This window comes from Hyperolius riggenbachi, chromosome 4 (genome assembly GCF_040937935.1).
Source record: "Hyperolius riggenbachi isolate aHypRig1 chromosome 4, aHypRig1.pri, whole genome shotgun sequence".
NCBI classification, from domain to species: domain Eukaryota; kingdom Metazoa; phylum Chordata; class Amphibia; order Anura; family Hyperoliidae; genus Hyperolius; species Hyperolius riggenbachi.
Genome location: NC_090649.1, coordinates 71027921 through 71051492, shown reverse-complemented (window position 1 = coordinate 71051492; position 23572 = coordinate 71027921). Strand labels below are relative to the sequence as shown.

Below are 23572 nucleotides of genomic sequence, written 5' to 3'. Positions count from 1 at the left end.
GCTTTAAATATCGTCTCTAGGGGGTTGCAGTACATGTGGAAGCAGTGAAATCATCGTGTACGTTTGCAGCTTGACTGGCGCTGAATGTGACATTCTGGAAAGTAGGACGCCTGGCACGGAAGAGCGCTGAGAGGCAGTGAGAGCGGCTGTGACGTCACCGCACCTGGTAACAGCGGCAGGACGCAAGAGTCTCCCCGACTGTCTCCCGCAGGTGACGTCACCGCACCTGGTAACAGCGGCAGGCTGGAGTCTCCCTCTCTAGGAAGGAAAAAGAAAAAATAGGAATTGAGCCGGGACAGGGAAGAGGGCGCCTATTGGCCGGAGCGTGACACGTGACAGCGCAGGGCTCCGAGCTGGCGTTGTAGTGTTCGTGGAAGAAGCTGCTGCTGCGGGCTGGGACGGAGGAGGAGGCGGCGGAGGGGAGACGCGGGAGTGTCCGGGACTGGAGTCGCTGCTGAGCGGAGTGGATGGGCTGACAGCGTCGCTGGGGCACCGAGAGGCCGGAGAGGGGCAGCAGCATGGGTGAGTGCAGCCGGGCCTGGGAGCAGGAGACACACCTGGGCTGCCTGTCACATGACCTGCCCCCCACCCAGGGAGGAGAATACAAGGGAGTCCCCAACTTCCTAACTTCTCACCAGCAGTGACGTGTGAGGAGGGGGCTCCCCTGTCCCCCAACTTCTGCTGTGAGGAGGGGGCTCCCCTGTCTCCCTCAAACTTCTGCTGTGAGGAGGGGGCTCCCCTGTCTCCCTCAAACTTCTGCTGTGAGGAGGGGGCTCCCCTGTCTCCCTCAAACTTCTGCTGTGAGGAGGGGGCTCCCGTCTCCCCTAAACTTCTGCTGTGAGGAGGGGGCTCCCCTGTCTCCCTCAAACTTCTGCTGTGAGGAGGGGGCTCCCGTCTCCCCCAAACTTCTGCTGTGAGGAGGGGGCTCCCCTGTCTCCCTCAAACTTCTGCTGTGAGGAGGGGGCTCCCCTGTCTCCCCAAACTTCTGCTGTGAGGAGGGGGCTCCCCTGTCTCCCTCAAACTTCTGCTGTGAGGGGGCTCCCCTGTCTCCCCCAAACTTCTGCTGTGAGGAGGGGGCTCCCCTGTCTCCCTCAAACTTCTGCTGTGAGGGGGCTCCCCTGTCTCCCTCAAACTTCTGCTGTGAGGAGGGGGCTCCCCTGTCTCCCTCAAACTTCTGCTGTGAGGGGGCTCCCCTGTCTCCCTCAAACTTCTGCTGTGAGGAGGGGGCTCCCCTGTCTCCCTCAAACTTCTGCTGTGAGGGGGCTCCCCTGTCTCCCTCAAACTTCTGCTGTGAGGAGGGGGCTCCCGTCTCCCCCAAACTTCTGCTGTGAGGAGGGGGCTCCCCTGTCTCCCTCAAACTTCTGCTGTGAGGAGGGGGCTCCTGTCTCCCCCAAACTTCTGCTGTGAGGGGGCTCCCCTGTCTCCCTCAAACTTCTGCTGTGAGGAGGGGGCTCCCCTGTCTCCCTCAAACTTCTGCTGTGAGGAGGGGGCGCCCGTCTCCCCCAAACTTCTGCTGTGAGGAGGGGGCTCCCCTGATTCTCCCCAAACTTCTTCCCTGACTAGATGTGTGAGGGGCTCCCCTGTATCTTCCCCCCCCAAAAAAAACTTCTTCCCAGACTAGATGTGTTAGGAGGGGGCTCCCCTAAACTTATTCTGTGAGGAGGGGGCTCCCCTGTATCCCCCAAACTTCTTCCCAGACTAGATGTGAGGAGGGGCTCTCCTGTATCCCCAACTTATCACCCGAAAGATGTGTGAGGAGAGGACCCCCAAACCTCTTCCCAGAGGAGAGGGCTCCCCCTAACTTCTCCCCAGACAGAATGTATGAGGAGAGAGTCCCTCACCCCCCCTCCAAATTTCTCCCCAGCCAAGATGTGCAAGGAGAGGGCTACCCTATATCTTGCTAACTTCTTCCCTGCCAAGATGTGTGAGGAGAGGACTCTTGCGCAGTATGGACGTGCTCGACTTTGGAAGTACTTGAGTACTCCAGTACCTCTGAAGGCTCTTCTTACACATCGTGTCCAGGGAGATGTTTGGGATTGTCACAGTTCTCTTTGGCACTAGTCTAGTTTAGGGGACCCAGCAGGAAACCTTGTAGGGAAATTCGGCTAACATGATTGAGTGGCCGGTACACTCTTGAACTGCAAGGTGTTAGATAGATTGTAGTAAGCTATACCCACAGTATTCGACCAATCACAACGCTTTGTATGTAGAGAGTGCTGTGATTGGAGAACTGCTCCCTCAGGTTTTCTGCTGAGTCCCCTAAACTAGACTAGAGGCTTCTTCTCTTGCGCATCTTGTCTGGGAAGGAGTTTGGGGGAGTCCTCTCCTCACACATTTGGTCTGGGAAGAGGTTTGGGGGAGCAATCTCCTCACATATAGCTGGGAAGAAGATTAAGGTGAAGCATACTTTTTCATTTAATGTATGTGGTTTTTCCAAATTTGTTGACTTCCTGTTTTTACAGGGAATGCAATGCAGCTGCTCACTGTGAACGTAACTTTAAAGTGTACCTGCGATGAAATGAAAAAAAAAAATTATACATACCTGGGCCTTCCTCCAGCCTCCTTCGGCTTGATCGCTCCCTCAGAGCTGTCCTCCGCCTCCTGGATCTTACATAAGGGCTCCCGGTAACTTTGGCCAGTCGGCGCACGTGCAGTGCGGCTGTACGCACCCCAACTTGCTCCTGTGGCCAGGAGTGTTCTGTGCTTGCACAATAGTACTGCGCAGGCGCAGAACACTCCCGGAGATGGGAGCATGGCGGGCTCGTGCGTGCAGCTAGCCCTGACTCCTGAAGTTACCAGGAGCCCTTCCCGAAGATCCAGGAGGTGAAGGACAGCGCTGAGGGAGCGAGCAGGCAGAAGGGGGCCGGAGGAAGACCCCACCAATTCTGCTTACAAGTTATTTGTTGGGGTTAAGTTACATTTTCAGTGGAAGGACCCCAACCAACTTTACAGCTAATGTCTTTCTAGTTTATGATTTACATCCCCCCCCCCCCCCCCCAAAAAAAAAAAAAAAACCCCACACACACACTTTTTTTCTTCAAGCAAATCCCATGTCAGACTGTAGCTGACTATTTTACACACAAGTTTATGCAATGAATTGAGGTCTTTAACAAATTATAAAGAGACTTTTGTCAGCTAGTTTCCACCTAACATTTATAAGGTGGCCAGTTGATAGTTCTGCTTTTACAATAACACAACCGATACCAGATTTCCCTTTCCAGTTAAGATTTGTGAGAGACATTTCACAATTAAAAATACTCGTACTAACTTCTTGCATGGTGCAGTTTTAGAGATGGGCTTCTGGCTGGTTCTATGGACCATTTTAAAAGGACAACTTGAAAGTGGACCTGAATTCTTGCACAGGACAGAAGCAAACCAAAGAGAAATGCACTCTAAATGTATTTAGAGCGTTTAGCCTGTCTAATTCCCCTTCATCTGTGTCTAATCACCTACTCTGCTCTGTGTTTCATCCTTCACTGCTTAGCTTGCTTCTTATCAGCCCTGATAAAATCACCGACTGAGCATTCAGTCTGGCTCTGGTCAGGAATCATTATAGCTGAGTCTGTCTTCTCTGATGTCTTTTTTAAGCCCAAGCCTGCCCCCTTTGTGGCTCTGCTATAATGACTCAGCTATAATGATTCCTGAGCAAAGCCAGACTGATTGCTCAGTCTGGGATTTTATCAGGGCTGATAACAAGCAGGCTGAGCAGTAAAGGATAAAACAGAGAGCAGGGTAGGTGTTTTCTCTAATATTCCCACTGATATATATGGTAAAATACATGAGCGTGCTTCGTCTCTGGTTCACTTTAAGGACCAGAGACTGCTGGTAGCATAAACCGCAAGATACCGACAAATCGCTGCACATACCCACTCCGACCTCGGTCCACGCCCCACACCCATGGACTCAGGCCACCCACTCTGTCGTCTCTGACAACAGAGCCCTGTGAGCTGGTCAGGGCCTGCTTTCATTGGCTCCTGACCGTGTGATCAATGTAAGCCAATAGGAATTGCTTACATTGATCGATAGGGTCAAGAGCCAATGAAAGCGGATCCTGACCTGCTCGTGAACTGCAGCGGGCAGAGAGCGACGTGAGCGGTAGGAACGTGTGGCTTCAGATCTGACTGCCGATGTTTTATGAGAATTGGGGTACAGTCACACTATACTTGTTGGGATTTACCTAATTTTGTTATAACGTGTGTAGTGGCTGGAGAGCGTACTGGTTAAGGGATCTGCCTCTGACACAGGAGACCTGGGATCGAATCTTGGCTCCTCCTAAATAAGCCAGCACCTATTCAGTAGGACACTGCTACTGCCTATAGAGGGCACCCTGGTGGCTGCAGCTCTCACGCTTTGAGTCCGCCAGGAGAAAAGTGCAATATAAATGTTATTTGTCTTGTCTAGTGTGCAAAATTGAATTTTCTTTAGCATCCTTGGCGGTTCAATTTTTCTGCCAAGGAGGCTGCATTGCACTTTTTTTGTAATTTTTTTTTTTTTTTTTTAAGTTTCATGTAGCTACCTGAGTGGTAGCTACATGAAACACCACTAGAGGGCGCATGTGTCCCTCTAGTCTGATCGCCGCCGGCAACAACAGCAAACAGGAGATAGAACGCAATCTCCTGTTTGGCTTCTCCTGTTGCCATGGCTACGATTGAAATTACGTCCTGACGTCAGACGCACCCGATCCAGCCCTTTGCGCTGCCCGGGAGTGATTGGTCCGGGCCGCGCAGGGCTCTGGCGGGGGGGCCCTCTTCCGCCGCTGCGTGCGGCCGATCGCCACGCAGCGGCGCCAATCAAGCTGTACGCGTGGCTAGCAAACTGCTAGCTGCGCGTACAGCACTTTACAGAATGTAAATCGCCCCACCAGGGGCTGAGATATCCTCCGCGGCGGCTTACCCCGTGTCCAGCACGGGGTTACCGCTAGGGAGGTTAGCACAGCATGTCTGATGGGACAGGACAGAAAAAAATTCAGTTGATCGCCAGTGGGGCAGGAGTGCATAGGTGATGGATGGGCCACAATGTTGCTTTGTATTTAACAGGGCTGTGGAGTCGGTACAAAAACCATCCGACTCCTCAGTTCATGAAACCACCAAGTCCGAATCCAGGCATCCAAAAGTGCTCCGACTCCAGGCATCCAAAATTGCTCAGACTCCACAGCTCTAGTATGAAACAGTGCAATGCTGCGGTTTAATGGCTGGATAGCGTACTGGTTAAGTGCTCTGCCTCTGACACAGGAGACCAGGGTTCGAATCTCATCTCTGCCTGTTCAGTAAGCCAGCACCTATTCAGTAGGAGACCTTGGGCAAGACTCCCTAACACTGCTACTGCCTAAAGAGCGCGCCCTTCTGGCTGCAGCTCTGGTGCTTTGACTCTGTCAGGAGAAAAACGCGATATAAATGTTATTTGTCTTGTCTTGTATTTGTCTAATCGATTCTCAGTAGATTTACAGCTAAAATCTATTGATATTGATATGCTGTGTGTGGAAACAATCAATCCATCTCTGATCAGATTGCGACTCCAGATCCCGATTTCAGAGCCAATGCTCTTGCGGCAGGTCATGTTTGCGAGCACTCTTCTGCGCTGCGCCTGACCTGGACTCCGCCACAGACATAATGTTATTTCTATGGCTGCACAGCAGTGTAATTCTGGTGCTGGTGAGAGCCAGACCCCAAAATGACTTCTCCTTCCAAGTTGTTACGACTCGGAGGGGGAATAGTAATTAATGCCGCCGAATTTCGTCAGCAGCAGGGTGAGTTGCCATTTGGCTCACCCTGCGCCAAAGTGACCGTGCAGCGAAACGCCATATAAGCTTCTCTCTACTGAAGTATCTAACCCAGGCATGGGCAAACTTGGCCCTCCAGCTGTTAAGGAACTACACATTCCACAATGAATTTGCCTTTGAGTCATGACTGTGGCTGTCAGACTCCTGCAATGCATTGTGGGACTTGTAGTTCCTCAACAGCTGGAGGGCCAAGTTTGCCCATGCCTGCTCTAACCTAAGCCTTTGTTGAGGAAAAAAAACTTTGGCTCTACAGGTCACGAGGATGAATGTCAAGCATTTTTACAGTTTCATTAGTGTGTGTTTATGTGTCTATAAAACATTAGCATCCCGCAGTGCTTGTAACTGCAGCTGGGAGTGTCAGTTTGCTGCCGGTTTAGTCCGGGTGTTGATAATGAGTTAGGATGGTCAATGAGATGCCAAAAAAAAAAATCATAGCTGATGCGAGATTATGAACGTTTGTATGAAAAGTTACGCGTCATAAGAATGGACCAATCAAATTGCGCCGAGGTGCAGAAGTGTGGGAATTTCTGGACAGGCTCATAGCAACAATACCCCATAGAGAGGACACAGTGCTGTCCCTAAGGCTGCACAGAAGAGCAATTTGAATTGGCTTTCACTTTTGGAAATTCTGAGCAGCCGCTGGTGTGCATGCGCAGCAGCGACAAGTGAATTATCGGGGGTCCCACTGCTGGAGACCCCTGTGGTGAAGAGGACGGGGAATCCTGTTCAGAATTCATAGACTCCACCCCCCCCCCCCCCCCCCCGAGGTGAGTTCCTCCATCCCCGGGGCCACTTTTCAGGTACACTTTAGGTTCCGTTTCGACAAGGATATCACATTTTGCAGGCCTTTGCTGTATGCACAATTTCACATGCATCTGGCTAGCATGATTTGACCATTTTTTTACATAGGAAATGACACTGTGGTGGGAAACTCTGCAGCAGCTTGTCCAATTTTTTTCATTTTTCCTGATTGAAACGGACTACAAAGAATGTATTAAAGCAGAAATGAGAATATGGAGGCTGCCATATTTATTTCCTGTTAAGCAATACCAGTTGCCTGGCAGCCCTGCTGAGCTATTTGGCTGCAGAAGTGGCTGAATAACACCAGAAACAAGCATGCAGCTAATCTTGTCAGATCTGACAGTGATGTCAGAAACACCTGATCTTCTGTATGCTTGTTCAGGGTCTGTGGCTGAAAGTATTAGAGGCAGGGAATCAGGCAACTGGTATTGCTTGAAAAGGAAATAAATATAGCAGCCTCTATATCCCTCTCGCTTCAGCTGTAAATATTGATCTTTTCTCACGTTGGCAGCAGGTCTGTGGAGTCGGTACAAAAATCATCCGACTCCTCAGTTTATGAAACCACCAGCTCCGACTCCAGGTGCCCAAAATGGCTCCGACTCCTTAGTCTAAAACTTACCAGGACTGTGGATTTGGTACAAAAATAATCCGACTCCTCAGTTTATGAAACCACCAACTCCGGGTACCCAAAATTGCTCCGACTCCAACTCTGACTCCACAGCCCTGGTCAGCAGAGGAGGGTGGGGTGGGCAGCAGCAGTACACGGTTGAGGTTCTTATGTAGGTTCTCTGTAAAGGGGCCCATACACCTAACGATTTTCCCGCCGATATACAACAGATTCGATCACTGTGATCGAATCCGCTGTGAAATCGTTGCGCAAACGCTGACAGAACAATCGATTTCCGTCCGAAATCAATCGTTCCCGTTGATTCTCGTCGATCCGTCCGTGTGGAAGATTTTGCTCGATCGCCAGCGGGTCGGGGGTGCGTCAATAGTGCCGTTCGAATGCCCGACGACCGACGCTAGCGGCAATACATTACCTGCTCTGCCGGCGCGAGTCCCTGCTCTCTCCGCTGTCACTTCTCCGTGCTCGGCTCCTCCAGCTTCACTGAACTTCCTGTCCCGGCAGGAAGTTTAAACAGTAGAGCGCCCTCTACTGTTTAAACTTCCCCGGCAGGAACTTCAGTGATGCTGGAGGAGCCGAGCACGGAGAAGAAGACAGCGGAGACCAGGGGACACGCGCCGGCCGGAGCAGGTAATGTATTCGGGGGGGGGGGGGCAGCGGCAGCTTCACAGATTGTGATCGGTTTCATGCTGAAATCGATTCACAATCTGCAGTAAAGGCAGCCATACGATCCCTCTCTGATCAGATTCTATCAGAGAAGGATCTATATGTTGGTCGGATCTGATGGCAAATCGACCAGTGTATGGCCACCTTAAACCATTGATAGAACAGATAGATAGTAGATTATAACTAAAGGGCATTGTTCATTTGCCTGATCTGCCATAAGCTGTATAGTCTGTGTCTAGCATGAGGCCAGATTTGAGAGGAATCAGTTAGCCTTGCACTGTTTTTGTAGCAGGAAACACAGTTTTCAACAGGTAAGACCTGCTTTACACAGCTCAGTTCCTGCAGTGAAACCCTCGCAGCAGTTCTACTGTAAGGGCTTGGAATGCTAATGTTCTCAGCTAAGGTGTGTGTGAACGGTACAGCCACCCTATTGTGCCACTGAGAGAGCTGAGATGCCGAATCATCCCGGGCAACAGCAGTCCGCTGAAAGCCACTCCATCAAGCACCACACAGTCCTGCCTCCTCCCCCCTTTACAGCAACAGAAAGCACCCGAGGCTGTAGCCTCACAACACGTCTGTACAGCACTCTGCCCTACACTGTTACCTAAGAAAATGAATCCTGATGTTGCAGACGACAATATTTGAGTTTGTACCCACCTTTACTATATTATTGTGTACTTGAAATAATAATAAAGTTCACATTTTTGTTTCCAACATGTACAGTCTGTTACACATGCAGTGTTCTCCCCAGGCCCTTTTAGCCGGGTGCTCCCCCCGGCTAGTTTTGATGAGCAACCGGCTATCATAGGCGCATCTCCTCCTATACTGTAAGGTGAATTGTGCAGAGAAGCATCGGCCCTGCATTCTTTCATCTCTCCCCACCCGGCTACTTTTTCATGCCACCCGGCAGGAAAACATTTCTGGGGAGAACACTGACATGCCTTACCGGCCTTTAGCTGCTCAGGTCAATGTTGGTACATTGATAATTATTACAAAGGACTAGGTATGATCTATGCGATGCTGAAAGTTTTATAAGGTAATGCAAACTCCCCACCCCCCCCCCCCCCCCCTTATCTGTTTGTAGCGGCTTGGCATAAGGCCGATCCAAAGTGGCAGCAACTGCTTTTGATTGGCCAAATGTCAAGTTTCAACAAATGTATCTTTAAAGGGAACCTTAACTCTAAAAAAAAAACCATGAGTTTCACTTACCTGGGGCATCTACCAGCCCCCTGCAGCCATCCTGTGCCCTCACAGTCACCTATGGCTCCTCTGGTCCCCCGCTGCCAGCTAGTTTCGTTTTTTCTGACTGGGAGTCGGCCGGCTGCCACGCGTACCTTTTTACGCATTCCCACTGGTACAGGAAGCTATTGCAGGCATTAACATTGGCTAAAAGGTCTGCAAAGATGATGCTGAGGGAAGGAGCAGGCAGTAGGCAATCTGCTATGGCATCCGTTTTGTGTGCAAAGTTCTCTGTGTAGAGCGAGATGCGTTTTTGTGTTGCCTTTCATTGCCTCTGCGGGGATCTTGGCTCCGGGAAAATCCGGACTCCATTCAGTTTTCTAAAACGGAGCCCATGGCTCCCTTTTTTGAAGTGTGTGAAGACGGCCGCTATTTTTAACATTGGTATCCGTGACGTTTTTGTCAGGGCAAAAAAACTGAGCCACGGATACGGTTTTGAAACACGTGTGAACCGACCCTAATGCTTAGTGAATTGAGGCCCTTGTGTGCCTGTCTCAATACTGGATATCCACAGAGATCTGATTTAGCATCAGGGCTGTGGAGTCGGAGTCGGGGCAATTTTTGGCAGTCGGAGTCGTTGATTTCATAAACTGAGGAGTCGGGAGTCTGAGTTGGATGATTTTTCTACAAAATCCACTGCCCTGTTAAGTATTATACTAAGGAGTCAGAGCCATTTTGGGTACCCGGAGTCGGAGTTGGAGTCAGAGTCGTCGTTTCATAGACTGGGGAGTCTGAGTTGGAGTTAGAAGATTTTTGTACCGACTCCACAGCCCTGTTTAGCATGCCTTATGTCTCTCCCTGCCCCAACAGCAAGTAGTGTTCTTTTCATTACAAAGCTAGGAGCCTCAGTCTGGTTCTGCTCCTTATACCCTCCCTTCCCTCCCCTCTCACCCCACACTCCAACCTTCATGATCGCCTGTAGAATGTCCTTTCCCGATCAATAGAACATAGAGGGGGACGAGCTCTCTGTTTCTTTAAAATAAGTTATTTGTTAAATTTAATGTTCAATATCTGTTAAAATGTTGTGTTTTCCTCCCCTTAAGTCTGTGTGTGCGTGCTGTAATTTGTAGGCAAAGAAATAAACGTTACGCAGAAGCGTCTATTTACTGTTTGTATCTTATTTTTATGAGCTGAACGTGCTAGACTGCTACAGTTTTAGGTGAGCAGTCACCGTTTTTATGGAGAAATTCCAAGCGTAATTATCTGACTTGGAAAAGCAGTTTTATAAAGTTTTTTTGCTTTAAATAGATTGAAAGGAGGTCCAAGGTGAAGCGTCATGCGCAGTATGAGAAAATCTCTACTGTGCCTGCGCAGGATGCACCCGGCAATGGAACGAGGATGCACTGTGCAGGCTCAGTGGCTGGCGATGGGCTCACTCGGTGAAAACGAAACTGAGCCGCAGCAGGGGACCGGAGGATCGTAGAGTACCAGCAAAGGGCACAAGATGTCTGCAGGGGGGGGCGGTAGAAGCCCCAGGTAAGTAAAACTGGCTTAACCACTTCAGGACCATAGGATTACACCCCCCTAGTGACCAGGCTATTTTTTTTTGCAATGATGTGGTCTGCAGCGTTAATGGCTTGCTGCAGAGCTGTACCACGCAGCACACAAAATGAATTCCCCCCCCCCCCTTCTGCCCACCAACAGAGCTTTCTGCTGGTGGGCTCTGATCGCTCCTGCAGTGTTTATTTTTTTTAAATTAAATTTCCCTATTTTTTATTGAGGTCGAGTATCCTTCTGACCTCAGTTAACACAAAACCACACACACCGCAGCTCCCCTGCATGCTGTGTGCAGTGATTCATATGGGGAACTATAGCAACAAGTGGAGGGGTGGGGCTAAAGGCAAGCAGAGGGGAGGAAGAGCTCCCACTTCCTCCCTGCACATATTTGTCAGAAAGGTGCTGCAGGGGGCGCTGGAGGTGGGAGGAGGGTGCTGTGTGCTAGTCACACAGCACCAAGAGCAAAATATGTTAAAAGTATCAAGGACCAGGTCAGGGGTTGTATGCAAATTTTCGTGCGAATTCGCATGGATGACGCTGTATGCGAATTTAACCATGGCAGTGCCGGTGTGCTTTTCCATTGATTTCCATGTAAATTCGCATAACAAAGCCGCAGGCGATTTCCCTATTAAATACATTAGCGGCGATTCGCATGCATTCCACACGCAGGCGAATTCTGAGGGCTCTGCCGTGCAGAAAAATCCTGCACAGAAAAACGCTCAGGAAAACTGACAAGTGGAAACAGGCCCATCCACTTGTATTGGCTGTGCGAATCTGCATGCAGGAAACGCAATGCAGATTCGCGATAGTGGAAACGGGCCCTTAGAGAGCAACTGTACTGAAAATATAATGAATAAAATTACTTATTTTTTTACAATACTCATTTATAGATTTAGTCAGTAATTGCCCATTGTAAAATCTTTCCTCTCTCTCTCATTTACGTTTGACTGACTAGAACAGGGACCCCTGGGGGCACGGGACTGAGAGAATGGTGCTGTGACCTATGTCACAGCACTATTCACAAAACGGCACCTATATCGAAACATGTTGGCAGCCTCCATATCTCTCTCACTTCAGGTTCCCTTCAAGAGGTGATGTGGGTGAGCGGGTCTCTATATCAGATTAGAATAAAGCTGGGGCTTTCACAGACTGGAAGTGGCTGACTAAGGAGCTGTTCCTGAATTTCCTTCCCTTTGTATGAATAGAGCAATGTGAAGAGGAGAGCAGAGCGGACAGTGAACAGTTTGCTGCTCACAAGCGGTGTTTGCCTTTGAAGTGTTGGTCAATACTAGTATCTGTTGCAGGAGCCGAGCTTCATATTTTACCTCGTACTGATAACTGCAGCCTCTTTCTTCTGCATTTTCCCAGCACAAGAAGTTACTGAGGTTCATTTTGAAGGGAAGCAGAAACCAAGTGAAACAGCCTATGCATGCATAATAATTACTGCAGCTACTTCGGGGATATTGTGACTTGCTGATTACCCGGTTGGTTGGTCTTGGGTTGAAAGGGGTAGTGGTGGTTTTGCAACACCAATGGAATATGAGAGAACTTGAAACTTGGACGATTTTTATGTGATTATGCAAGATTTGTATCGTAATCGACATATGGGTTTACACATGTATTTTCTGTGGTTCATGCTCTGATTGTGATAAACTGGACATGCTGCCCAAAAAAGTGCTCATTTTGGAGCGGATGTGTGCAGGAACTTCAGATGTGTTCAGGACCAATTTTGCTTTGAACTTTAACGTGAACCTGAGGTGAGAGTGATATGGAGGCTGCCATATTTATTTCCTTTTAAACAATGCTAGTTGCCTGGCAGCTCTGCTGATCTATTTGGCTGCAGTAGTGTCTGAATCACACCAGAAACAAGCATGCAGCTAATCTAGTCCGATCTGACAGTGATGTCAGAAACAACTGATCTGCTGCATGCTTGTTCGGGGTCTATGGCTAATAGTATTAGAGGCAGAGGATCAGCAGGGCTGCCAGGCAACTGGTATTGCTTCAAATAAATATGGCAGCCTCCATTTCCCTCTCACCTCAGGTTCACTTTAATTCACTTGTGGCCTAAATCTCTGGAACTGCTCGTTCTTCTCACATGCAGTTTTCTCTGGTGATGAGCCATGGCACGTTTTCCATTGTGTAATCACTTTCTGTTGCTCAGGTTTGCAAACAGGATTCGCTATTATTAGAGCACATTTTCTTTTTTTAGAAAGTAGAAATGCTTCCAAACAGGTTTTTAACCTCTAAGGGGAAAAAGAAAGAAAATGATTTACTATTTTTGGTAAAAACTTTCAGCCCGAGAGGAAATAAAATCCCAGATGACGGGTTATAGAAGAATGCCCCGTACAGACTTTTGTTGGCTGAAACTATCGCAGTCAAGTGTTTCATGCAGCAGTCTGATGTCCTCTCCACCTTCCTTCTCCTGCTATAAAAAACAAAAAGTATATACCCCCATTTACGATTTTTTTTTTTTTTTCTTATTTGTTAAATTGATGCCCCTTTTTTTTGTGTGCTGCTTCTCCCTGTGTTATGCTTCCATGCCGCATCCTTGCCACAAGGGCCATGCAGGTCTATGGAGACTTGCACTTGTAAGCATCAAAGTCCCCGCATTCCCGCAAGTCTGCAGCGTGTTACCGCATGATCCATGCCTACCGCACAGATTATGCAGCATTGCAAGTCAATGGGCCATGCAGGCAGTGTGCACGACAGTTTGCGGTAGATCTGCAGTTATTCTTGTAGAGGGAAAACAGGATTGGTCACAGGACGCAGCCTTGTGGGGCACCCGGGTTGGAGACTCTAGGCTGAGAGGAGACCTCACCCAGCTTGATGACTTGGGACCTCTTGGTGAGGAAGTCTATGATCCATAGTCATAGAGTGGGATGTGGGGGCAGATGATGTTAAAAGTCAAGCTAGAGTCTAGAAGCAGATTCCTGGCATACGCGTCTGATCTATCCAGGTGGTCTCAGGCGAGCTCCAGGCAGATATTGATGGCATCATTGGTGGACCTGTTTGCTCTGTGTGCGAATTGGAGCTGGTTCAGTTGGGGCAATGCAGAGTGCTTATAAAATAGGATCTGTTCACTGTCAGTTGTGCAATGCGGTAACATGTCAGTGTTCCACTGCTGAGAGAACACGGGACCTTAGAGGATCAACAGGACTGCCAGGCAACCAGTATTGTTTAAAATTAAATATAAGCCTCCATTCCCATCTCACTTCAGGTTCCTTTTAAAGCGGACCTGAACTCTGAATGTCCTCTCTGCTCTAAAAGATAAGCAATAGCATAATAACTTTTAAAGAAAAACATTTCTTTGTTACAGCTGATACAAATCCTGCAATAAATCTGCACAGTTTCTACTTCCTGCTTTTATGGATGCAGACATATTGTTGACACCCTGTGTTTACCAATCCTACAGTCTATCTTCAGTGTTTCTACTCCCTGATTCATGGAAGCAGACATATTGTTGACACCCTGTGCTTTCACATGAGCGTATATGCCGTGGCAGTCATGTGACACAGGGGAGAGGTCAAATTACAACTTGTGATTAGTCAGAGGTGAGGGGGAATTAGACAGGCTAACCTCTCTAAATACATACAGGGTGCATTTCTCTCTGTTTTCCTTCTGTCCTGTGCTAGAGTTCAGGTCCACTTTAATAGCCCTACAGGCAGGCGGCAGAGCAGCCTTGATCCGTGACATTTCTAGGTCACGCTCGGCTAGCTTCTGATCTGAGCTGGGAGAGGATCATTTATGGTGAATGGCGGCATGACAGTCTGGTTAGCTCAGACATCCCAAGATCTATCTTGCAGTGATTTTTCATCTGTAATGTAGAGGTGGGGAAACAACCCAACCAAGGAATAGTATATCTTGATAGTGAAATATTTTAGTGAGGGTTGGCAGGATTAGATCTAAATAAAGACAAGCCTGTGCAATGACCTGGAGATAAGGATAAGTGTGTGATTAGCAGGAAGTGATGCGGGAATGCTGGTTCCTGGCTCCAGCCATCCCTGCTTGCGGTTGGATCCGGGACACTGTTGTCTGAGCCTCTGGTTCCTGTGTTGACAAAACACTGGCCTTTCATGCCTTGGCTGTTTGTGTGCGTTTCCTCACGAGACAGATGCCTCCTCTGTCACCGCTGAGAGAGGGATTATGTTTACCACAGAAACATTGGATTATGATGCGCGGCTTTCCTCAGCAGATCACAGGATATTAGGACTTTTCATTTCCCTAAAGCCTGATTCTCTGTCATGCCGTCTTCTCATTTGCCATGTCATTTAATGCCTAGTATTTGGCATTGGATGGGGGCCTAGCTGCACCTCGCTGGCTTGTGATCTCTGATCTCCGATAACAACAGAATTGTTGCACTTTTACGGCTGGAACCCACTAGAACGCTTTTTTCAGCGTTTAGGGGGCAACTTTAAATCGCTAGTGATTTCCCTAAACGCTCTAGCAATGAAAACGGATGTGACTAATTCCACAGTGGTGATTGCGATGAGCCAAATCGCAATCGCAGGACACGCAGCATTTTGGTAACGTTTGTTCTTCAGTGTAAAGTATTGAAGCACTGGCAAATCGCTTATGGATCGCTACACACAGCGATTTGTGTGGGATGTAATGCAAACTGTAACAAAAAATTATAAATTAAAGCGACCAATCAGAATTGAAATTACTAACCCCGCAAATCACAATCTCAATCGCAGGCAAAACCTTACACATTTTAAAATCGCCAGAAAATGCGCATGAAATTGTTTACACATTGGTAAATCAAAACACCAGCAATTGCCCTTTGTGACTTGTAGTGGGTTCCAGGCCTCAAGAGGAGCTGTAGTGAAAATAACATAATTTAATAAAGGTGCTTATTTTTTCACTATCTATAATTTAATTATTCAGTGACCTTTTTAAAGTGAACCTAAGATAAAAGCCATCTCGGGTTCTATACTTGTCTGGGACTTCCTTAAGCCCCCTTGAGGCTGCTCGGTGGCTCCTGTCCCCCGCAATACGGCCCGAGAGCCTGGTCCAGTTGCGTTTTGTTGTGCATTCGCGGCCCAACCAGACGAACTCCTGCGGACCGGAGAGTTCTGGCTTGCGATGGCTTTCATCTCAGATTCACTTTAAACAGGGACCTGTAGTGAGAGGACTATGGAGGCTGCTAATAAACAATGCCAGTTGCCTGACCTCTGTGCTGATGCTCTGCCTCTAAGGACCCGTTCTCACTTGAAAGCGCAAAACGGTAGTTCTTCATGTTGTTTTGCGTGGATTTAATACTGAGATTTGCGCAGTAAAATCACGATTCCTGATATTCGCAATCAGCGGTTTCCTTAAGCACTGTATCGTGATCGCTCCTGAATCGCAGGAAATGATGCAGACAGCATGTTTTGCGATTGCCGCTAATTGCAAAACGTCAGCGATCAAAGGCAATCACGGCAGTGAGATCACTGCCATATAGTTACAATTGTGCTAGCGCTTCGGTGATTAGCGGGAATTGCTCTAGTGTGAATGGGCCCATAGCAGGCAGATGAGATGCTGTGACTCTGGTGTGACTCCACTGGCTGCATGCTTGTTGCAGGTGGGTGTGACTCCACTGGCTGCATGCTTGTTGCAGGTGGGTGTGACTCCACTGGCTGCATGCTTGTTGCAGGTGGGTGTGACTCCACTGGCTGCATGCTTGTTGCAGGTGGGTGTGACTCCACTGGCTGCATGCTTGTTGCAGGTGGGTGTGACTCCACTGGCTGCATGCTTGTTGCAGGTGGGTGTGACTCCACTGGCTGCATGCTTGTTGCAGGTGGGTGTGACTCCACAGGCTGCATGCTTGTTGCAGGTGGGTGTGACTCCACTGGCTGCATGCTTGTTGCAGGTGGGTGTGACTCCACTGGCTGCATGCTTGTTGCAGGTGGGTGTGACTCAACTAAAGCCAAAAGCTCAGCCTGACAGCCACGCAGCCAGCATTGTCTATAAGGGAATAAAAATGGCAGTCTTCGTATTCTTGTCATTTCAGGTTCCCTTTAACTCAAAGACCTCCTTTTTTGTATATAGTTTATATAGTCCTTGCATACAGAAATCTATGGCTAGATTGTGATGTGACCAGTTCACTTTAACTTTGAAAACTGGTCCCCGTGAGTGTGGAAGATTTCATAAAATAAATTGCCTTTTTATTTTTTTTGTTTTGTTTTTTTGTTATGCTGCCGGGCTAACTGGTCTGCTGTCTGTGTATAACCAGAGAAGCTGTGCCTCCAGTGTCGCTATCTTGTGTCAGAGAATAACCTGCACAGATTGGAGTCACAGCTCAGTTCATTTACTGTTGACACTTTGCATTCTCTTCCTCATATTTGTGCCCCAGGAGTGAATAACAGCAGCTATTGTTCATTAGCTGCTATTGTTTCTTCCACTGGTCTAGATTTGAACTTGTTTCTGGTTATGGGGTAAGATTCAGGGCTAACTCATACATTGTGCCCGCCCCTTCCTCCCTCACTGACTGCTGTTACCGGCAGACATCGTTCATTCATCTCATTGTCATCATCTACTGACGATGGCGATTTAGTGTGTGTACTGTGCATTAACTAGTTGACCACTGAGGTTTTTTTTCCCGTCCGAGGTAAAAATAAACTGATGAGAAAAACAATTGTACCTATCCTCATTCTCCTAAACATGACTTTTTTAGATATCCAACAGTTTTATGTTATAAAAACATCTAAAAAAGGCAGGAGTGCTCTAAGTGCATTACCAAACGGTTGAGCTTTATTGCGCACAATAAAAGTGGTTACTTACAAAATAGCAGATTAAAATTCGCCTCTCAGCGGTTTGCTAACCACTACATCCCTCTGCGGCTAAGATACACGTGCTGTGGCCAGCAGCACGGTCTCCGATCTTCCGGGAGGCTCGTCTTGCGAGGCGGTAGAAGATGCTTAGGTACGATGTGCGTGTGATGTCATTACGCGTTGCGGTGCGCTGCACCTTCATCAGATCTGATAACTAGCCTCCCGGAAGATCGGAGACCCCATTGCTGGCCACAGCATGTGCATCTTAGCCACAGAGGGGTGTAGCGGTTGGCTAACCGCTGAGAGGCGAATTTTAATCTGCTATTTTGTAAGTAACCACTTTTATTGTGCGCAATAAAGCTCAACCGTTTGGTAATGCACTTAGAGAGCTCCTTCCTTTTTTAGATGTTTTTGCACTACCCTATATTGGAGCTGCACAGTGCTTGATTGCCAGGACAAGACAGACTGCTGTTTGGATGTGACTGTTTTTTTCCTGGAGTGGAAGCGCAAGGAACTTTTTCGTTTGTCACTGGATTAGATTTATGTTATATTTAAATCTAGTTTTTACATTTTTAATGTTTCATGGTCCCTGCTCAATGGTACCTTCACTAAAGTATGTCAGAGTTCAAATCCTATGAATTATTGAACCTTTTTATCTCTTTCCTGCTCTCAGAAGCAATTTTCTGCAAGGAAAGTGTTTTATGGCTGCCATTTACTTATAAGTGAGGGTTAGGCTATAGTCTGACCTGGGCAGAACCTGTCACTTGCATACCTGATGTTTCACTTTTTCAGGCAGCAAAATTAAAAAAGGAGCATAGCCTAGTTATTTATGTGCTTGGCACTGTACATACACATGTCTATCTCATCATGTCACCTGTCACCTCGGTTGTCCTTTAAGACCAGAGCAATTTTCACCTTTCAGTTCTCCTTTTGCCAATAATAACTTAATCACTACTAATCACAAGGAAATGATCTGTATCTTGTTTTTTGCCACAAATGTGGGTAGTACATTATGCTAAGAATTTTTATTCTAAATGCATTTTAAAGGGAATAAGAAAAAAATATTCATTATTTCTCAGTATTTCGGCTGTTATAGTTTTCAAATAAAACGTTATACTGTGGCTAAAACCCACAAATTTCATTTGCCCATTTGTCCCGGTTTTTGCAATGTTTAAAATATTTTTCCAGTACAATATATGGTGCCAATATTTTATTTGGCACCATATAAACCTTGGGTAACTATGTATTTTTTTTTACCCCGTCTGTTGGATTGGTATGTGCACAACCTCCACAATGGTCACTGAACTTTTGCATCCATGCTATGTACATGCTGGTCATATTGCTCAATAAAAATACATATATATTTAGTTGTAATTTTACTATTTGGCTACAGGTTTCCTTGCGCATTATTTTCCCATGCGTAGTATTAGTACGCTAACAGGAAGTCATGCGCAGAGGTGTTACTTTTGTCATTACAATGACCGCAGGCATCTCCTTGATGCTGGTGATCATTGACACGGGGACTCCTTGATTTCCCCCCCCCCCTATAACAATGTTGGGTTGAGCTTTGTGTTCTATTGTACATTTTCTGCTTTAGAATGCTTCCTTCCTGTTGCTCTTCTATACTCTGTGTGGAAATGAGTAGTGCCATTCCGAACAATGAGCACAGGTGGGTGAATGCAGCATTCAGTTAGCAGACATGACCCCAGCTGACACTAGAAGAAGCAGGACCTCTCATACCCAGCGCTGTCCAAGCAGTTGTTAGCTGTCTGACTCTCTCCCCCAGAGCTGTTCAGGGCTTCCCTATGGCACATGTGGGCCTCCTCAGACCCCCCCCCCCCCCCCCCCCCGTGGCCATTAGCGTTGTGAGCATGTGCAGTTTTTTAAAGATTTAGAATTGTCCATACTCATAACACTCCCAGTTACTGGAGGGCGATTGAGGAAATGCATGGCTGGGTCCTGGACTTTACTTGGGGTACCAGTAGAGAAGATGTGGGGGACATAGAGGAATCTCAAAGACTTCAGGGGCTGGGAGAAGCCCCAGCTAAGTAAAAGTCAACTTTTACTTAGCTCAGGTGTACTTTCAGCTCAGGTGTACTCTCATGGGCATGCCTTTAAAACTCCGACCAGTACTGCAAAGTACTTAAAGATGCATACCTTTCTGTAGCTTGTGCTCTCCTCTTTCATTTGATGCCTGAATCGCCGTTCTACAAGAAATGATTGCGGTTGCCATCTTGGTTATGTTATAACTTCCGGGTCACCCCTGTCTTCTCTGTTAGAGAAGTGCATCACTGAATGAAGCAGGAAGAGGAAGTGACACGCATGCCCCTCCTCCAGAGGGGTCATAGCGCGACATTGTTGGAAGTCGCCTGGCTTAAAGGCATACCTTTTAGAGGTGCTCGGAGTCCCTTTAAAGCTGGCCACACATGTAGGGCTGTGGAGTGGGAACTATTTTTTGGTACCTGGAATCCGAGTCGGTGGTTTTATAAACTGAGAAGTCTGAACAATTTTTGGGTACCTGGGGTCGGAGTCAGTTGGTCGTTTCAGCACCTATTCAGTAGGAGACCTTAGGCAAGTTTCCCTAACACTGCTACTGCCTATAGAGTGCGCCCTAGTGGCTGCAGGCGCTTTTAGTCCGCCAGGAGAAAAGCACAATATAAATGTTATTTGTCTTGTCTTCATAAATTGAAGAGTTAGTGTCTGAGTTGGAGTCAGATATTTGTACTGACCACTCAGCCCTGCATACTTGCATCAATTCACTCTGATAAAAAACTGATCAGATTGTGATAGTTTCCTACCAGGGCTGTGGAGTCGGAGTCGGAACAATTTTAGGTACCTGGAGTTGGAGTCTGAAAAAAAATAATTTTATTCATTAGATTATTTTCAGTTGTTCATAAGCCACTCCCCAGCATTCCAGAAGTTATGTGACCACACTGTAAGCTGATTTAGAGACTTAGGGCAAAACCTTTCTATAATTTTTAGTGCTGGTAAATCACTGTAGCACTAGCAAGATTAGAAAATAACAAATGTGTGAAACCATTTCATTAAAGTGGTGGTTCTTGAGTCAGTGAGGATAAAATGATCAGCCCTACATTCTTCAGTCACTTCCTGCTTGTGACAGAGAGCTGTGACATCAGCCCCCGGCAGCAGGTGTTTGTCTGCCAGCAACGGACTGTTGTATTCCGGCTGCGTGCCGCTCCTTCATTGCCCACAAACACCTGCAAGGCACGGAACAAAGCGTCGCACAGAGGAAACGCTTCTGCTAGCAGGGTTGTTAGAACCGCATGTTTCTGGGAAATGTGGCATTGCCATGCTGGCCAGTAGCCTCCTTCATTACTACAACAACCTTCTTATGTGCTTCACTTTTATTAGGCAGGCAAGTGAAATCGGCTAAGAGATACGATCATTTTTCTTGCAGCAAATCTGAGGCGACTGCGCAGCATACATTTTAAAACGCTGCACGCTTATTTAGGGCTTGCTTAAAGCGAAAGAAATTTTATTTACACAGAATATATCAATAGTATAATACTGGTAAATTTACAGATATTCTTCTTAATTTATATAGTGAAATATTTGCCGATATTTCTTTATGACTTAATTTCCCCCTACTCTCACAGAGAATATTCCCCTGGTGGGCAACTAATAACCTCCCCTGGTGGCATCTAATCCTAACCTCCCCCACCCCCTTCGCTCTACCCCCGCTACAAAAATGGGCACCCGCTAAATAACGGGCGCCAGGGCTACCCATTATGTAAACCACTTCACGTCTGCTATTAGTAGCCGCAGTTTGCATACCGGGCAACCCCAGCTCCCCCGCTATTTAAAGAGAACCAGAGACGAAGCACCCTCATGTATTTTACCATATCTATCAGTGCTAACATTAGAGAAAACGCCTACCCTGCTCTCAGAACCATTCTTCGCTGCTCAGCCTTCTTGTTAACAGCCCTGGTAAAACCCCCGACTGAGCATTCATTCTGGCTTTGCTCAGGAATCATTATAGCTGAGTCATTATAGCAGAGCCAGAAGGGGCAGGCTTGGGCTTGATAACACATCAGAGAAGACAAACTCCGCTATAATGATTCCTGAGCAAAGCCAGACTGAATGCTCAGTCGGGGATCTTATCAGGGCTGATAAGAAGCAGGCTGAGCAGTGAAGGATGAAACGGAGAGCAAGGTAGGTGTTTTCTCTAATGTTCCCACTGATATATATGGTAAAATACATGAGGGTGCTTCATCTCTGGTTCCCTTTAAATGCTAGTACCTAGCATTTAAACTTAATGGAAACTGTGGGGGGATGTTTCCATTGGTGTTCTCCGTTTGCGGCACGATTTCCCTCAATCACAATTGCCAAGCCTGCTGCATTTTTCGGATTTCAACTATTCGTGACACAGTTTCTGCTGTGCGAACTAGGAGAAGCGCAAATGTGTTTCTCAGTAGAAAACGGCCCTGAGACCTGCTCTGTCCAGATGTGCAATTCACTCATCTAGGCCTGTAAAGGGCAAATATCCCATAAATATCACAGTTTCTGCTCTGCTATTCCAAATGTAAATGATTTGTCTTTTTATTAGCGTCAGTCAGCTTGTTCTGCAGGGAAGCACTTTGCTGTCATCTCAGTGTAGAGAGTTTAGATATGGTTCATGCCACATATAGGGTCATTTATTGCTTTATTTTAGCTGTATGGTAAGCATATGCTTTCCCTCAGTGTTTTATTAGTGAGCTGGCTGTTCCCTCCTCCATTCTTCAGTTTATTGCTGTCTTCCTTCTGTGCTACTCTTATCTCTCTGCTGATCTCTGCATGTTGTAGTTCAGGCTTGTTTGCTGCTTTGCAATCTGTATAGGATATAACACTATAGCTCTGCTTTACTCTGTTTCTATTGCTGGGGACCAGCATTATGAGCGATCTTTGTAATGAAAATTGCACTCTGGTTCTGACAACAGCACGTTCTGACCACCTCACCGCGTTAGGGTGGGGCCAGTTACCTGAGTCAGTGGGTCCGCTGCGTTCTATAGGACAAAACAGATGTTTGTCTTCTTAAAACAGAAAGTATTTGCGGTCATTCAGGTTGGAGTGAGATTTGATGTCTCCCACAATGCATCACTGCTAAATATGCAAATCACCCTGCAATTGTCCCTGTAAGCTAGCTACACCTCCAGAACTGCTGGAATGCAATGATGCGTCAGCTTGTTCATATTACAGAGCCACAATAATCCAACATGCATACAGACTGTTTCGGATTGGTTGGTCCTCATCATGACTTGGATTAATGTGGCTCTATGGGGTAGGACTTGAAGCACCCAGAGTTACAGATTACCCAGCAAGCTCATGGTGAACCAGAACTCCTGGGAGTGTGTAAGGGGCTACAAAGGACCAAAAAGCCCTCTTAGTAAAATGTTAAGCAAAACAAGTTTGCCTTCTTAAAGAGACTCTGAAGCGAGAATAAATCTCGCTTCAGAGCTCATAGTTAGCAGGGGCATGTGTGCCCCTGCTAAAATGCCACCATCGCGCGGCTAAACGGGGGTCCCTTACCCCCCGAAATCCCCTCCGTGCAGCGGGGGATTACTTCCTGCTTGAGGCAGGGCTAACCGCCGCAGCCCTGCCCCACGCACGTCTGTCAGCGCGTATCTCCGCCTCTCCCCCGACCCTCTCAGTCTTCCTTCACTGAGAGGGGCGGGGGAGAGGCGGCGATGCACCGCTGATAGACGCAACTAGAGGCAGAGCTGCAGCTGTTAGCCCTGCCTCTAGGAGCAGCAAAACCTACAACCAATTTGGTCGTTGATTTTGCGGGGGGGGGGGGTTGGGGTGAAGGGACCCCCGTTTAGCCGCCGTTTTAGCAGGGGCACACGTGCCCCTGCTAACTATGAGCTCTGAAGCGAGAATTATTCTCGCTTCAGAGTCTCTTTAAAACAGTGTTTGTGATTTTATTTTATTTTTATTTTTATTTTTTTAGGTTGGAGTGAGTATATGATGTCTCCCACAATGCATCACTGCTGAATATGCAATTCATCACTTTGTTGTCCCTTTAAGCTAGCCACACCTCCAGAACCGCTGGAATGCAATGCCAACTTGTTCATATTACAGAGCCATACTAATTCGACGTGCATACAGACTGCTTCAGATTGGTGGATCCTCATCGGTGCATGGCATGAATTACTGTGGCTCTTTGGACTAGGACCTGAAACACCCAGAGTCAGGTCTTGTACACAATGCAAGAGCTTT

General features: G+C 47.4%; 1 protein-coding gene across 1 annotated transcript in view; it reads left to right on the top strand.

The window, feature by feature from the left end:
• Window positions 1-237: 237 nt before the first annotated feature.
• Window positions 238-23572, top strand: part of CD2AP (CD2 associated protein) — a 165282-nt gene continuing 141947 nt past the window's right edge. Inside the window, exon 1 of the mRNA XM_068280202.1 lies at window positions 238-522. Coding sequence (XP_068136303.1) covers window positions 519-522 — 4 coding nt within the window. The 5' untranslated portion in view covers window positions 238-518. The remainder of the gene's footprint in view (window positions 523-23572) is intronic.